The sequence below is a fragment of the Sinocyclocheilus anshuiensis genome, unplaced genomic scaffold (assembly GCF_001515605.1).
Source record: "Sinocyclocheilus anshuiensis isolate Anshui unplaced genomic scaffold, SAMN03320099.WGS_v1.1 scaffold1744, whole genome shotgun sequence".
Classification (NCBI taxonomy): domain Eukaryota; kingdom Metazoa; phylum Chordata; class Actinopteri; order Cypriniformes; family Cyprinidae; genus Sinocyclocheilus; species Sinocyclocheilus anshuiensis.
Window position 1 is genome coordinate 322,283 of NW_015555974.1, and position 17,667 is coordinate 339,949.

Here is a 17,667-nt window from a genome sequence, read left to right on the forward strand (position 1 = left end):
AAAATCATTTATTGAAATAATAAAATAAAATATTCAACATTTCATTTCAACTAGTCACGAACAGTTCATGATGAAGTATTAAAAAACGAATACTAAAAATTAAAACGAATATAGACATAAAAATAAAAAAACACTAGAAATTACCAAAACAAGTCTGAGATTAAGGTATTTTTATTATTTTCATTGTTGCTGCTGTATGTTCTTTCATCATTTCTATACAAAATGTACAAAATTGGGACAGGAAATAGTTAACAGACTTTAGAAGTTATTAACATATAATGGTGGATATGTAAGAAATCACTAAATCAGGTATTAAAGGGTGCTTTTATGTCCAAGTCTTAATAACATACCATTTATTCAATTACATTATGTTTAAAGAACATAAATTAAACTCATTAACAAAGTCAAGCAATGAACCCAAATCTATTAAATGAGTCTGTTCTGCAATTCCAGTACTTTAGGATATCAAAATATTGAGGACTGTTACTTCGAACGGTTAACTAAAGCGATCTATGATGAATGCTTTGTGGATGAGGTATGGCATCAACCATCTGACCATTACAAATCTTAAGAATATCTAACTAAATTGTATAACTGACATCCCTTTTTGCTTTCCTTCCACCCTTCCTCTTTGAACCCAAGTGAACAAAACCAGGCTTAAATTCAAACTATTTCCCAACTTGAAAAAAAAGGCTTTCGCAGGAAGGAACTTTAAAACAATACAGTTCTCCTCAGGACAACGCCATGTAGCGCAAAGCCAGGCAACCTATTCAAAACAAGAACACACTCTTCTGCGCATAACAGCAGGCCCTTTTGTTAACTTATGTAACTACTTACCATTATTTTTGCTTGGATGCCTTGGAGGTTTCACGTAACAGCTAAAACCAACCAAACTAACCCATCCGGAAAGAGAAAGAAAAGAAAGCCTGTTCATTCATACTGCATTAGCACGCACATCAAAACTCAAACTGTCAATCAGCATATGCCACTTTTGTAATAAACGCCCTTACAACCTTCTCCCCGACATACTGATATCTCACCACAACCCAGTTATAACCAATCCATATGGCTGGTTCGTATACAACATTAAGGAAAACCAAGGGAGTTGACTGTGTATGTAATGTAAACACTGCTGGTTTTATTTTACTCATCTAGCCAGGCATCAGAAGAGATGGTGATTTCCCAAATGGCAAAGTCGTCTCTTGGCAACATGGGTGTCTTTGAAATGGTGGCATGGAGCTAAGATGGGGGTCTGAAAATATCAGGTCTTCGCTAAACGGAGCTAACCCAAGCCAAAGTGCTGTGAGACGAGCATACCATGGAGAGGAAAGAAGCGCCGAGCCATTGCGAGCTATTGCGCATCGGGGGAAACCACCCGTGTGACAGATCACTTCTGATACCAAACAGTCTTGTGGCTGAATATCCAACGAAGGGTTTGAGTTGGAAAGAGCGGAGACGATGGAGCCCCAGAGACAAAGCACCATGTTCTGATACGACGAAGAGGTAGAACCCTTCTGATCTGGCACAACAACACTGGGCCACAGCTTCAAGCTAACGTTGGTCAGGCTGCAGCAATGGAGGTTTGAGGTTGGCTGCTGCGTGTCCGGCAAGAGCTCAGGGAGAAGTGCTGGTGTATGAATGGATGTGTGCTTCATCGGGTCCAGGTAAGTGTGGCTGGTATTGGGAAGACAGCCGAGCTGGTGGATGACGGCAGAAGAAGCGATGAGACCGGCTACGCTAGTCAAGTACAGGAGACCCAACATACAGGTAATCTGAAGGGAAGGCAAAAAACACAACAACTGGTTAAAGATAGCATTGCATGATTAACTAAAATAAAAACTGAAATCGCAATATGGCTTAGTGCGATTATTAAATTGGAAAGCGTGGCTTATAATATGCATTTGGGAATGCAACATGTGTCAACCATCTTCTAAAACTTGTGAAACTAGCTGTTGTGAAAAAAAAGAGAGGCTTTAAGGGCTTCCTGCAGTTTTTTTTTCTATGATTTTAAAGTAAAGCTCAAGACATTGAGCTTTGACTACATGTGATTATATCAATTTGACTATAAAATATTTTTACTTATTATTTTATAGTCATATTGATATATAAAAATCATAATTTTGTCCAACTTGTGCAGAACAGTAAACCTGTTTGTGTTTATGTGTGTGTGTGTGTTTTAGGCGACTCATGCATATCATGTGGGCTACTTTATGAAACCTGTATGAGCTCCTACTGTATTTAGGAGCTCATGCATGTTTAGCTGTGATTATTCACCTTGGTAAAGTGCTGGTAGATAGCTGATAGCGCTTCCCTCCAATTGGTTTGCTCCAACAGGACACAGAGATCCGTGTAGGTGAACCACCCTCGCTTTATACCTTGTCGCTCCGCAATGCTACAAGGACAAAGCCCATTGAAATATTGACTTTTTATACTGGAACATTATAACCAAACAACAAAATGAGCATGTGTGAAGGACTTGAACTTTGTCACATGACTCACATGAAACAGAAACGTACTGCTAATCCAACTTACTCTGATAAACAGATTACACTGAAAAGGGCAACTGCATTAAGTCTAAGCGAGTCACTGCCTAGTTGCAAAAGACAAATACTTATGGGCTATTAAAACAGATCATGTCATTAAAAATCGTCTTTGATCTTTTGAAAAGAAGAATGTATAACTCAGTATAGTTTGAGATGTACTGTTAGGATACAGTACTGAATGTTAACCAACCTGCTTTCCACCTGACTGAGGACTTTAAAGAAGTCACTGGGCTCGGTGAAGAGGTTCCAGTCCTGTAAATGTGAAAGAGCTTGTTTCATATCAATTTCGATAGAAAACTCACAACCAGTAATGCAACAGTCCAGTATTAGCCTTAATAAGCGTGTATAAAAAGACAAAACAAGTCGAACTACTGTAAATGGTTTCTTTGGAAAGGTGGAGAGTCACGCTTACAATCGCGTTGAGGAAGTTAATCTCCAAAGTGTTGACAGTCTGAACATCCAGCTTGGCCGCAGTGCCCCATTCATCGTTGAAAACCTCCTCCTCTTCTCCTTCATCATACAAATATTTACTGGCAACCATCTGGAGATAACATGAGAAATTCAGAGAAATTAGACTCAATGGTAGATCATCATATCACTGAAACTGACTAAAATAGCAAACTGACTAAAAAAAATGAATACTTGGATGTGCATACCATGGATATCAAAAAGAGGTCTGAGGATGAGATCTGTTGCAGGTATTCGGGGTTTCTGTGTCGCAGTCTTTCAATGTATATCAAGGCCAACATCATAGCGCAGGGAGATATACATGCTTCCCTGAAACACAAAAAATGATTCAAACGTTGATCCAGTGAAAATGTATCCTACACAATTTATTATAATGAGATTAAATTTCAAAATCAAAGATATAATGTGATCCTACCTGGCCATGTGTGCAGCGTACTTCTTGTGGAGTTTCCTTATGGGACTTGGGGCAGATTTCTGGAGCAGTTCCACAGCAATATCTAGAGGAAATACAATGATGAGTGATCTAGCAGTACTGTAAAACACAAATAAATTGTCCTGTTAATAGAATAAGATTTAAAAAAAAATATCTACCCAAACACAGCCCTATCTAGGAATGCTTTGATATAGAAACTTTGCTTGACCTAAAAACATTTTTATGCTATGACCAAATGTTAATATGAGCAACATGTTTCCCCGGTATTTAATTTTAGACTTTAAACTAATTTCTAATAAATGTAAATAGAAGTTTAAATAATTAAGCCATAATAAAATGATTCCATTATTAATAATAAATCATTTGTAATTAAATCATTTTAATTAAAGCAACTTAATTGCAATAGTTTGAATACAATGTTTATCCAGTACTTGAATTTTAGATTTTAAATTCTGATCATTGTAAATATCAGTATAAATAATTAAGTCATAATAAAATAACTGCAATAGCTTGAATACTTAAAATAACGTGCACATAATTATTACATTTTTGTATTAAAATATTTTAAAATAAAATATGTAACAAAATAAAAAAAAAATTGCACTAATGGTCCAATCCAAAATTGTAGGTTTAAAAAAAAAAAATCCTTGTAAATACGGGAGACAAAACAAGCAGTTAGGTCACGATAACTCAATAAATGGCATTGCAGCAACAACCACTGACGCTGGCACTAGTTTTACTAGTTGACTCACCGGTCATGGGACATGATAGAGCATCCAACGGGCTGTCAGAATCAAGACCATAATACAGTCGTTTCCTCACTCTCTCTGACCACTGCTCATGTCCAGGCAGAAACTGATCATGATTACAGAACACAACGTTTCATGGTTTAAATGTCAAATGCCTTCATTTTTATTTTTAAGGAGATATATTAATATACAACTTAGGCCTGTCACAATAACAACTTTTTGTTGTGCGATATATTGCCCCAGAAATAATTCCGATAAGCGATATTATTGTCATTTTAAAGACCATTTTATGCCACTGAATATATAATCATAATGTAACAGCATAATAATGCAAGAAGGCCTACACACTTCCAAATGACAACAAACTTTTAATTTTCGAGAATATTTAGATCATGCGAATTAAGTATCAATACATTAGATACCTTAAAAAGCTGAATAAATAGTAAATAATCATTTTCTAACAAAAAGTGCAAAGTAACAAGTAGAAAAAAAGAAAAATGCACAAAGAACTTGTATGGAGATTTTTCCATCTACAGATTTTTCCTGGACCTTCTTTTCTCTGTAAATTAAGGGTGCACACTATTGCTGAAAAACACAACCACTACTTAGCAGTCAGATGTCCGTATGCACAAAGGCACAGATCCCTAAACAAGATCATATCTGCAGATGAAACCTTTTTTTGTAGAAGTATTTTTTAAATTTGAACTAGCACCTCATGATGACTACACCGCGTTATGTACGAGAAGCTGCAAAAGACACAGGCGCAAGTGGAATGTAATGTTACAAAACATGGTGACATTCATTTTTAAGTAAATATAATGGGCGATATATTGCTTCACCAAAAATTATTGAGGACATGTACATATATTGCGCGATAAGTGGATATACTGATTATTGCGACAGGCCTAACCTTAACATCTGTAAAGCAACGACATCACTATGGTGTGTGCTTTTCCTATCACACCCAAACACTGGGCCTCTGAGGAAGGCTCGAACTAAATTGATACTCACAACTAGAATATTGTGATACAAACATCAATACAAAATAGCTACTGTCTTACAGATGGAAATAAAGCAGATATTTGCTGTATTTAAGAATGGTTCTTTTCTTCTAGTCTAACATTCTGGGCTTTGTATGAAAGAAGACGTTGAAACGTATTTAAAGTTTTTACATAAGTCAGTTTCCCGTGAGTTTCTGTCACCCGCCAAAACAGCGCCACTAGAACAAAAACACCCCAGATACTGACCGTAAACTCCTGAAAGTCAGAAAAGGTGAACGTCCGCTCGTCAAATAAATCACCAAAATCCATTTTGGGCTTCCAGCATTAATTTAAAAGGACTGAAAACACAGAAAGGCCGAAGGAAGGCGTCCTCTCTCTGCCGTGACAGCTGCGTTGCGACGAATTCACAACCACAGTTACGCAAGACAGTGTGCTCAGTTGCTGCTCAGTTGCGTAGAATTTAGACTAAGAGCGTAAATGTGGGTCCATATGTTTAGAGATGGAGGACAGGGGCGGACCTTGGGTCAAACATTTTAATAGTGTCTAATTTGAATAATTATCTTTTTAAATAAATACATAGTTTTATATTTTAACTAACCGCCGTGCATTTTTATTCAGTGCTGTTACAATTCCCCAGTATCACGGAACACCACTCCAATGTGGTACATGTTACTTTTCTCACCGCTGTTTTGTATTGACCCATCGCAGTAGTTTATGATAAATCGCTAGTGCGCTTTTAAAATAGCTTTATTTGAAATTTCACAAGCAGATATTTTAGTTATATGCCAATTACTTAACATAAATATAAAAAAAACAATAGATTTAAACGATTATATGTTTAGTGTGTAAATATATCCAATAACACACAAAAACATTTGAATGAGATTCAGGAGAGGATTTGTCTTTTTGGCCGTCCGGCGCCCCCTAGAGGAAGTTATTTTCTAGACTCTAGCTAAACTGGCACTGTCATACTGATCTAGAATCTTAATCAGTATGAAACTGGCACTGTCATACTGATCTAGAATCTTCATCAGTATGACAGTGCCAGTTTACCTGGCGAAAGCTTCATGAACTTTACTTCATCTGAGTCCAATCACGTAACCTATTTAATATGCATGAGCCATATCTTCAATAACGTCGCTCATATTTTAATGTCATAGCATAGTGCCTTCTCAGTGTACAGTCTTTTGAATTCATTTTAAATTGTTTTACAGATTCAGTGTCAAGGTCAGCAACAACATTTTTACAATGCACGTCTTTAGTTAATCCTGACAGTAGTTTTTTTTTAATGCCAAAAGAGCTGTTAGTAAATCAAGTGATTTAATTTAAATTAAACATCAGTAAACTAATAATAAATTAAAAATCAGTAAACAAACAGTAGTCAGTATAAGCACTTTAAGTTTTACTCTGCACACATACCAGCAGCATGCACTCTAAAAAATGTGTTGGTTCTAAAAAAGGAAAAATTCCTCAACCTTTTGCATCAATCTTTTTGAGTTAGGCTACTTATTATGAAATTGTTACACATTTTTGAAAGCTGATTATTCAAAAATAGTAAATTGCTCCAACTATCTGAATTTGTGGCCCTAGAACCAATTAATCCAATTATTTTATTATTATTATTATTATTATTTATTTTTATTTTTTTTCAAGAATAATTCACCAGCTTACATAACACATTCTAGCCTATAAGTTATTTGGCATAATAAACATGTAAAATATTAGTATTTATCTAATGTAGCCACCAACAACCAAACCACCAGCACTTTCAGCACAATGATATAACCACAAACTTCAACATAACAGAAATTATTTTAAATGTCAAACATAACAGCATTAAACACGCAATTGCTTTCCCTTCACTAAAAACACAAAACATAAAATAAAACTTATTTTCAATATTTATTTTCCTTGTCCAGTCCTATGCAAAGCAGGCTGGGAACTAAAAACCAACTGCCCAAATTCCAAAGTTAATTAGACAATTTACATTAAGTTACTGCAATTTAACTTAAGAAAATTAATTAACACAGTTCTGTCATGACAACTCTGGGAGAGTTTAGCTTGGTAATATACATGTAAGGGATAATCAACGGTTTGCCGTGCATTAAAGGATTTTTAAATGCACGACGTGGAGACCAAGAACCACCCGATGCGAATGTAATGTTAATTGCTACCATGGATAATGGTAATTTATTTATTTTATAGGTAATTTTATGTATGTTATACATGATGGGGGTTATTTCATATTATATGTGCAGCAGCAGTATTTCCTACATACTCACAGCAGCATGTCTAGCATATTGGCAGTAGCAACTAACAAGTCTTGTACTTGATCTACCGCAGCAGCAGTGTAAGCAGATCTATCCTGCCAAGAACAAACACATTAACATTACCTTCGCATTGGGTGGTTCTTGGCCTCCATGTCGTGCATTTAAAATCCTTTAATGCATGGCAAACCATTGATTATCCCTTAATTAATTACCAATAAAATTGCCTAAAGGTTCTGTATTTATGAATAAATGTTTAAAATGTTCTATAAAATGCACACACTGGTAGGTGCCCTCTGTTTATTACTTATGATGACCCAAATAATAGTTTTATTATTATATATATTTTTTCTTATATATATATATATATACACAATTATACAATAATGGTTATATTTTATTTATTATTATATAATAGTTTTATTACACAATTCTTTACATTGTCATTCATTATACAGGATACAGATATAAGTACAGACTAATCACAAAATGCTACACATGAGTCTATATGATCAGCACTGATGATCCATAATAAAATATAATAGCAATATAACAATAGTAATAAAGAAAATATTGTTATTATTATTTTACATATTATTTATTTTTATTTCTAAACAAAATGTAAGCTAAAGGGAATATGTATAGTATTTTAATGTACACACAATATTTTACGCACAGAACAATGTGATCAACAATCAGAAAAATCAGATCATATTAATATAAACATATGCACTTCTTGTCTTTACTGTACAGTAAAATACATACAAAAAAATCTGACTTTATCCATCTTACCACGGAGTTATTTTATCCAAGGCAAATTCTGACAGTCACTAGGCCTACTTCTCAACCCGTTCTTTGAATAATCAATACAAATGTACTAAAAAGCTTCTTTGTCAAGAAATTTACACGAGTGAACAATTACACATCCCAAAGGCTCATTTCAACCTTGTCCCCTGAGTTTAGTGTCAGTCCTATAAAATGAGCAAGCTCCTTTGTCCCTTTAGTTGAACTGAAGTTGTACAGTACAGAAATCTATTGCATCTACGCAATAACTAGCACTCCACATATACAGCATAAGAAAATGATCTTAAAACACACACATGATCCTAAAGAAAGTAAAAATGTGCACATGTCAGAAATTAATATTAAAATTGACAAAGATTGTTTTCCCCTCTGCCTATAACTTAATCCTAAATTTAAACATAATCTTAGTCTTTATAGAAATTCATATATCAGTATTTACTGTTACACAATGGCACCAGAAATATCATTATTTACTTTCAAACTAAATTCAATTACAATTTGTTCTGGTGTAGATCATTTTTACAACTACAAGCAGTTTTCAAATGTTCTCTATTACCAACAACAGCAAATCGGAAGCATCAGAGAAGCAATGCAACCGGAGAAAATCCACTTAAATGACTTAAATAAAATAAACCCATTGTACATTCAGCATAATGACGTTATAGTAGTGAAAGGAGCCATCATTGTCAGAGCATATAATGCACAGTAACACCTCTGTCAGTCTTATTACTCTCTCATTTATGGCCATATTAATTAGCGATATAAATGCACTTTGAGGGAAAAGAGAGGGAAGTAATGGCAAAGAAATATAAAATTAGACTTAAATAAATAAATACATAAATAAATAAATAAATAAATCCTTAGGCAATATGGGCCACTTTTAAGAACTGGCAAAAACATAATATGATATTGAATAATTATCATCTAACATGTCAAAACTGCATTGGACGAGCTTAAAATACACACAAAACCAGGTCTGATTGCATGTCCCAAGTGTCTAATGTCCCTTGTTTCCTGCAGTGGATGTTTGTGGCTGTAGTTTCTCAGATTTCCTGTCTTTCGTCTCCGTGTCAGAGGCCGAGTCTGAATCCTGCGCCTGCTGCTGTTTCAGCCACATGTCAGAGTACAGGCCTCCCTTCGCCAACAGCTCCTCATGCCTACCACAAACAATAATACTGGACTTTAAACCGCATAGTTCATGTATTAACCCATCTGAATTTGCGTTCAGTATCCCAGTAAATAAACTCACCTTCCTCTCTCCACAATCTGTCCATCACGAAGTACAAGAATCACATCGGCTCCAATGACAGTCGACAATCTATGTGCACGTCAATAATGGTGTTATACAATAAGAAATTCTGTATTCTAGTTTCATGACTTGTTTTATCACTATAATAATCGATGGAAGGTGATTTGAGTGAAAACATCTCTCAATTAATTTAATGGTGTGCTTACCTGTGTGCCACCACAATGGTGGTTCTGTTGGTGCAGACTTTAGCCAGTGAGGCCTGAATATTTCGCTCAGTCTGTGTGTCTAGAGCAGATGTGGCCTATGGATAGAGGATGAGTCAATGAGTCAATGAAGAAAGAAGTACTTTGAAATCTCGTCAATCAGAAATCACAACAAGACAATTGGTTACTTATTTTCTATTTCTGTCCAGTATAGCTGAGAAGCTCCGCTCACTGAAATTTCATTAGCCCCAAATCCTTCACCGCATATTCAACTTCAAGTATGTTCTAACAGACTGTGATTTTACTGCATTGCACTACTGTTCAAAAGTTTGGAGTCAGTAAGATTTTTTGATGTTTTTGAAAGAAGTTTTGCTATTTTGCTAATCAAATCTGCCTTTAATTGAAGAAAAATCAAGTGAAAACAGTAATATTGTGAAATATTACAATTTAATATAACTTTTATAAAACAGTTGTGCTGCTTAATATTTTTATGGAAACTGACATTTTTTTCAAAGTTCAAAAGAACAGCATTCATTTTTTTTTTCAGCATTTATCTTTTGTAACATTATGAATGTATTCACTGTAACTTTTGATCAATTTAATGCATCATTGCTCAATAAAAATATTAATTTCTTAAAAATCTTTCAACTCATGAACAGTAGTGTAATTCCACAGCATTACCAAAACTTGCTAAAGCAATTCAACAACTTCTCAACAAGAAATTATAAAAACACCAGGCAAAACTGGGATAATTCCCTCATTGTCTACGCATTCTCCCATAATGCACTGGTGATGTTGTACCTCATCGAGGAGGATGATTTGTGGCGCTTTGAGGATGGTGCGAGCAATGGCGACTCTCTGCTTCTCTCCTCCGCTCACCTTTAGCCCCCTCTCACCCACCTGAGTGTCATAGCCTGCAAATAAATATCAATTAGGAATATCAGCTATAATCTAAATATTATACAGTCTCAAAATGGATGGCATACTAGTGTTATTTTAGTATCACTAATGGCGCTTTTCCACTGCATGTTACGGCACGGTACGGCTCGGTATGGTTCACTTTTGGGGGTTTTTCCACTGGGTACAGTACCTGGTACTTTTTTTAGTACCACCTCGGTTGAGGTTCCAAGTGAGCCGTACCGTTACCAAAACGTGACGTGTAAACTCTGCTGACAGAACCGCTAGATTTGAATCAGCACAGCCGGAAGGATCGAACGCAAATGTTTTGAACGAGCAGAACCGCTAGATTTAAATCAGCACAGCCGGAAGGATCGAACGCAAATGTTTTGAACGAGCGCACCTTTTTTAACAACTAAAACAATGTTAGTTTTTATTAATATTCATTTGAATTTTAGTTAAAGTTTTAGTAATTTAGTTGTATGTTTTTGCCATTTCATTACTTTTTGTCTTTTTAAAATGTGTCTACAGTATATAGTTTTTATTCATTTTATTTTATTACTTATTTTAGTACATTAAGTTAAAATTAGAAATGTTGCCTTGGCAAAGAGAAAAAAAACTTTTCTTTTATTTCAAGTATGTTTTTTATTTCAAATGTTTTTTTATGGTTTTAGTTTTAGTTATTTATAGTTAGGGTTGGGCCGATAGACGATGCCATCGTCCATCGCCGATGGCTAACAGACATCATGATGTTGAGCCGGGACGAGTGCAGGCGCGAGGTGAATGTTGTGACAGAGCGAGTTAAGTAGTTGACACTGCGCATGTGTCGAGCTCATCCGTCCCAAGCGGCAACCTTCCGGTCTCTCTCGTGAAACCAACATGGAAGTGACTAAAACTGCAATTCATCGACTGGCCGCTAGAGGCTGGCTCCAAAAGGGAGTCAGTCCCATAGACTCCCCATTTTAAAATGCCCAACTTTACAGCTGAAAAAAAAATATGTTTACAGCCTGGTACAAAAAGTGGTTTTGGTCTATATAGCTAATTTTGCCCTTCATGACAACTGGGAGGGGGGTGAATTTTTTTTAGAACTCATCCGTTTAATTATTTTAAGCCTTAAAGTTCTGCATAATTAAGGGCGTGGCCACTTGAGTGACAGGTGGATTGCCGCTGCTGTCACCACCATCGAGCTAGGTGGGCGTGGTTTCAGCAACCAGCTCCTGCCTCTTTGCCCATTTTCGATTATCCGGGAGTGACGCGCGGTGACGTGCTGCCAAGTTGGCGATGGCCGGCTCCGCCCACTTTGAGCTTCAAAGACGGTCTTCAGAAACCTACGGGTGACGTCACGGACACTACGTCCATGTTTTTATAGTCTATGGTCCTTCCGTGCTTCTGCAGTTGAGTATACCATGATGTTATCGTCCATTGTGATGTTTCACTGTAGACATCGTCTGATGCAATTTAGTAGACATCGCCCAACCCTATTTATAAGAACTCTGTGGCATACAAAAACTAAATGAAATGCTCTGTCCATTGCGATGATCTAAAATAATCTTATCACATTTTATATTAATTTTCTACCGTTTAATTATGCTTTCAATGCCAAAAAGTTGTGGATTTTTGTGTACAATGAAATGGTTCTCACCATCCGGGAAGGTTATGATTTTGTCATGGATGTCAGCGGCAGTCGCAGCCTCCTCCACCTCCTGGTCAGTAGCAGTAACTCGGCCGTAGCGGATGTTGTCTCGAATGTTGTCATTAAACAGGACGGTATCCTGAGGGACGACGCCAATATGAGCGCGTAGAGAGGACTGCTTCACCTGAGACACAACCAGACGAATGAATTAAGAGCTTACCATATTTAGTGCAAAACAAATGTGAAACATAAAATACAGGAATTCAATTCATTGAGACAGGATTTTAAAGGGAATGATTGGGTGCCCTTCTGTGTTTGTATCAATGACAGCTTCACCTTTGAGATGTCTTGGTCGTCTATCTTTATACACCCTCCCTGAACGTCATAAAAACGGAAAATCAGACGAATGATGGTGCTCTTTCCTGATCCAGACTGTCCAACCTGAAATAAACCAAAACAATCCTAAAGTGGTTACACATACACTAGCGGACAAAAGTTTGGAATAATTAAGATTTCTTCATTCTATCATGCTGATTTGGTGCTCAATTATTAATAATGGTTCTTATTATTATCAGTGTTTGCTGCTTAACATTTTTGTGGAAATTGCAATATTTTCTCAAGATTATTTTATGAATATAAAGTAAAAAAAACTCCCATTAAATAAAAAGTATTTTGCAACATTATAAAACTTTTAAATGGTAGTATATCATAATTTGCACAAAAATATTAAGCAGCACAACTGTTTTCAACATTGATAAGAAAAGTTTATTAAGGAGAATAGAATAGAATAGAATAGACTTACAAGTGCAACTATTTGACCGGGAAGTACGGTAAAAGAGACATCTTTTAGAATCTCCTTGCTGCAAAAATATCCACATCATATGAAATAAAAGCTGAATGAATATTGCTTATTTGTGACCCAAATTTTTCTAATAATAATAAAATAAACAATAGAAACTAATACGACTGAAGCTGCTAACCCTTGTGTGTAGCTGAAGAAGACATTCTCAAACTCTACTTTTCCCTGTGTGTAGTTGAGGTTTCCTGCGTTGACATCATCCTTCACCTAAATCAAATCATCATGTCATTAATTATACAAAAGCTTCTATCAAATACATTTCAATGAAAAATTCATCCACTCACCTCTTCTTCCTCAGTGAAGAGCTTGAACATGCTTTCCATATCAATGAAAGAGTTCTGGATCATTCTTTTATAGGAAAGATACACGTTTACTGTTTGTTCTTTTAAAAAATATATATGTATCTATACACTGACGATAAACTATTAACCGAGACAAAAGCTGCATACCTGTAGTATGTTCCAAACCAGTTGAGAGGAGTGTAAAGCTGGATGATGTACGTCACAAACAGCACATAATCTCCTACCTGGAAGACCATGATGAGTTAAATGTAGTCACATGACAAAAAAAAAAAAAAAAAAAATATTTTTTAAAATTTTATTTATATATTATTTGTGTGTTCACTGCTCATTGAAATATTTCTAAGGTTTTTATTTTATTACATTTTATTTAAAAAAGAAATATATATAATTACATTCTGTATTGGTTTGTTTGTTTTGTTATTTAACGCCTTGTCACTTTGTTACACATTTTATCTCACTACCAGAATAAAAATGTTCTCAAGCCATTAAAAGCACCACAATCAAATAAAATATGCTTTAGATAAAGTAAACTCTGACAGCGAACTCTGGCATATAAACAATATTAAAACCTCAGTCTGGAGTGGAAATATGATAATCACAATCTCATAAATCCCTGGTTGAGAACCTCTGAAATTAAGTTATGTAGTAGATTAGCCAAGCTGTAGGCTGTTTATGAAGCAACATTCACATTTTTCTGCTATAAGCCATAGCTTATTTGGTGGCTTCAGAATTAACTGCCAATGGTCTGATATCTGAGGTGTCCTGACTGTTCATACCTGAAACTTTCCCTCTGTCACGAAGTACGCACAGAGCAGAGATCCGGTCAAAAGACCCAAACCGATGATGAGGTTCTGCGTTTGATTTAAGAACGCCAGAGAGGCGTTGGTCTTCCACTCCGATACCTAAGCAAAAGAAAAAGTAGCATTTATTTATATTACAGTGAGCTCTTCAACATTAAATTAATTTCAAATCAAATACAGATGAAATATAACAAATGTTGTGTGGATCACAGTCTAAAAACATTTTTAAAATTTTTTACCTGATATTTCATGATAGCATCCTCAAAGCGTCTTACTTCATAAACCTCTGCATTGTAATATTTAACCTGTTGACAATATCATAATTCAATCACAGCATATGCAATGCTTTATTATGTGCATTATATTGCATTTCACAATACTGCATATTGCATATTTTTTATAACACGCATTCTGATGCCTTAGTTAAACAAAGAGAGAACAAAGCAAAGCCATACCGTCTCAAAGTTCAATAAAGAGTCCACAGCTTTTGATTTGGCATTGTTATCTTGTGTGTTCATATCTCGTCTGTATTTCGTTCTCCATTCAGTGATTACAATAGTGAGAGCTGACAGAGACACAGATAACAACAATTAATCAATAAATCAAATGCTATAATCTATGTATTTCCGTTCTTCTTTCATTAGTGACTCCTGAGACGAAAGAATCAAAAACAATCCTGCAGAGTCTAGGTATGTTCAGAACTACTGTACACACTATTTGTGCAGTATGCAGTATAATTAATTGTGAAGTAATATCAACTGCAGTTTCAAAATAACAAAATCAAAAGAGAGACCAATTGCAGAATTAAAGAAGCGGCATAATGAGATACACTGACTGATATTTTAGCATTATTTATATACTACTTAAGTATATTTTTTTTAATATTAGCTTGAATTAGCTTTTATATTATATTTTAAGTTTTCACTGTAATTTTGTTCACTTTTTTAGTAATTTGTTATGTGCTTATGTCATTTTAATATTTTTCATATCCTTTTTTGACATCTATTTAGCTTTATTTTTATTTCAGTTTTAGTTTTAGTAATTTTAGTACTTTAGTTGTGAAGGCAACATTTCAAATTTTTTAATTAAGTTTTTAAAGTTTTGAATAAAATATTCATATTTTATCATTATTATTTTTGTTTATTTCAATTACATGAACATTATTTTTAATACTTTTAATTTTAGTTGACAATAACAACACTGGTGTGACATAAATATAGCATAAATGTTTGCATGCTGCATTCTGTTTCATATACTACACTTACAGAAGGCAGTATATTGCATCATGTTATAAAACGGATAGTTCCGGTCCTTGATTCTGATTGGCTGAGCCACGTTTGAAGCTGTTGTAAATTACTCTACAAACATACACCTTTGTTTACGTTTGTGTGTTGCTCGGCAACCACTTTGTTGCAACCACAACTGATTCTGAGGAACTATATTGATTGGTGGATTGAATGTTTTTATTAATATCATTACACTTTATTTGCCGTTTTATTTTGTGAAACCTTACTACGTATATGGAATAACCGTTTTATAAAAGCAATAAGCCCCATGAAGCCGTGGTTTACAGTGAATTTATAACAATGCCCCTTAGCTGTTATAAATTCACTGTAAACCATGGCTTCTTGGGGCTTATTGCTTTATTCTGCACAGTAGCATTCAAGCAGTATTCAATTTAGCCATTATCCTAACCTCCAGTTACACACCTGAACCAGTTAGACAAGGTATTCAAGTTTAACTTAAAATTTAAGTGTTAAATGTTTTGAACAAAACTCAAAATACAAGACCTTTGGTTATATTAATAAATAAATAATTACTTTAAGTAATGAAGTTATACTAAAACCAATCCCACATGAAAAGAAACCAGAAAAGAAGCAACTACAGCATCTTCAGCAATGTGTGTGTTCATGTATTCACATTTAGAAATGACAATTGTTAAATACTTACTGAGGTAAAGGGCCATGCACACGAAGACTATGAGGCCAAACCAGGCATTAAAATTGGATATGAAATAGGCAATGGCGATGACAATGTCAGCAATAGTGGGGAAGATGCTGAACACTATGTAGCTGTTGGAAAAAAAACAAAAAATATATATTTAAAAGATCATACAAACTGAGATCACTTTTACTGTGAAAGCATACTATCGGCTCTTAAGTTTTATATGCATGCATGCTAATGCATCCAAGATTAACATTGCACACAGACCTAGTTGACCTTGTTTATACTTGCATTTAAATGCAAACAGCTTGAGGTAAGAAGGTCTCTGGTATCAAGATGCAGTATAACATAAAGCTAATGTTAATTTTAAAACATTTTTTTTAGCTCTCACCTCAGCAGGTTGTTGATAGATGAGGTTCCTCTGTCGATGCTTCTCAGGATGTCCCCTGTGCGGCGACCCAGGTGCCAGCGCAGAGACAGAGAGTGCAGATGAGCGAAGAGACGCACCTGGACCATGCGGTTAGTGTACTGCTGCACTCGAATCCACAAGAACGAACGCATGTTACTCACAAACCCAGATGCACCTGCAGATGGAAACAAATGAAGATCAGATTGTGGTCAGATTCTAAAGAATATTCCATGTCATGCTACAAAGATATCATTAAATGAGGAGATGTTCCCTCACCAGCTCCACCTCCCTGCAGGAACTTCAGGAGTCCGTAAACACACACTGTAGTTGCCAGAGTCTTCCAAGAGCTCCCATCTGTCAGCTGGTTCACTGTGACAGGAGGAAATCAATGTGTTAGCATGTAAAAGAGATTAATAATCAATTTTAAAAAGTCTCCAAATCTGCAAAAGGGTAACTAAATGTAACAAATCATGTAAAAACCTTTATTGGAAAATTAAACAACATTTGATCAAACTTTGATAATTACCTTAATCTTTTAAACAACCAAGAAGAAGATTTTTACTTTTCATAAAAATCACCAGTCAAGTGTGTTCCTGTGGCTCAGTGGTAGAGCATTGGATTAGCAGCGCAAAAGGTCGTGGGTTCAATTCCCAAGGAACACACATACTGGTAAAAAATGTATATATAAATGTGTTCGAACTAAACCGTGGACTTTGGGGGAGCCCACTTGTTTCATGGTTCGTGGGCTTGCGTGTGCCTCAAAAGAGAGCTTACAATGACAAAGATACATAACAGCTACAAGTGTATGCACTACTTGCTTTATGCAAGCACTATATAGGATAAATCACTATACAGGATTTACCCTATTATACTTTATCGACACGAATTGATAGGTGAAACAACAAACAGCCACCCACAAATAGTCTATAAACAAAGCATCAGGCTGTCTTTGAGTTCACATGAACAACGGTTAAAGTTACTCGTCTCTAGGCTACAGAAGAATACCATAATCCCTCCGTTCAATTAGGCCTAAGACATCGAGAGTCACGCAAACCTATAACAACCCAGCCACAACACATAATTGCGAATAACATGCCTTACCTTAA

At 35.4% G+C, this 17,667-nt stretch overlaps 2 protein-coding genes across 2 annotated transcripts in view; both read right to left on the reverse strand.

The window, feature by feature from the left end:
- Nucleotides 1-190: 190 nt before the first annotated feature.
- On the reverse strand, nt 191-5,670 carry cnppd1 (cyclin Pas1/PHO80 domain containing 1). The gene is made up of 8 exons (XM_016470574.1): nt 5,441-5,670; nt 4,197-4,299; nt 3,427-3,508; nt 3,200-3,320; nt 2,956-3,084; nt 2,734-2,795; nt 2,275-2,392; nt 191-1,772 (listed from the first exon to the last, which is right to left on the reverse strand). The coding sequence occupies exons 1-8, from the start codon at nt 5,501-5,503 to the stop codon at nt 1,152-1,154; spliced, it is 1,299 nt and encodes a 432-aa protein (XP_016326060.1). The 5' UTR covers nt 5,504-5,670; the 3' UTR covers nt 191-1,151.
- A 2,646-nt stretch (nt 5,671-8,316) lies between these two features.
- The window catches only part of LOC107676041 (ATP-binding cassette sub-family B member 6, mitochondrial-like), a 16,962-nt gene continuing 7,611 nt past the window's right edge, over nt 8,317-17,667 (reverse strand). Inside the window, exons 5-20 of the mRNA XM_016470562.1 lie at nt 16,838-16,930; nt 16,544-16,736; nt 16,159-16,280; nt 14,664-14,773; nt 14,448-14,513; nt 14,185-14,310; nt 13,556-13,632; nt 13,391-13,454; nt 13,228-13,313; nt 13,050-13,107; nt 12,584-12,688; nt 12,257-12,431; nt 10,519-10,631; nt 9,721-9,815; nt 9,515-9,583; nt 8,317-9,422 (exon numbers count right to left, since the gene is read on the reverse strand). Of these exons, the coding sequence (XP_016326048.1) occupies nt 9,263-9,422; nt 9,515-9,583; nt 9,721-9,815; nt 10,519-10,631; nt 12,257-12,431; nt 12,584-12,688; nt 13,050-13,107; nt 13,228-13,313; nt 13,391-13,454; nt 13,556-13,632; nt 14,185-14,310; nt 14,448-14,513; nt 14,664-14,773; nt 16,159-16,280; nt 16,544-16,736; nt 16,838-16,930 (1,712 nt within the window). The 3' untranslated portion in view covers nt 8,317-9,262. The remainder of the gene's footprint in view (nt 9,423-9,514; nt 9,584-9,720; nt 9,816-10,518; nt 10,632-12,256; nt 12,432-12,583; nt 12,689-13,049; nt 13,108-13,227; nt 13,314-13,390; nt 13,455-13,555; nt 13,633-14,184; nt 14,311-14,447; nt 14,514-14,663; nt 14,774-16,158; nt 16,281-16,543; nt 16,737-16,837; nt 16,931-17,667) is intronic.

Excerpts from the sequence above, each read along its gene's own strand:
- cnppd1 (XM_016470574.1), bottom strand. The coding sequence starts at position 5,503 with ATGGATTTTGGTGATTTATTTGACGAGCGGACGTTCACCTTTTCTGAC. Across the intron at positions 3,321-3,426 it reads TACGCTGCACACATGGCCAG|GGAAGCATGTATATCTCCCT; the intron begins GTAGGATCACAT and ends TTTGTGTTTCAG. Across the intron at positions 2,393-2,733 it reads CTCAGTCAGGTGGAAAGCAG|CATTGCGGAGCGACAAGGTA; the intron begins GTTGGTTAACAT and ends TTGTCCTTGTAG.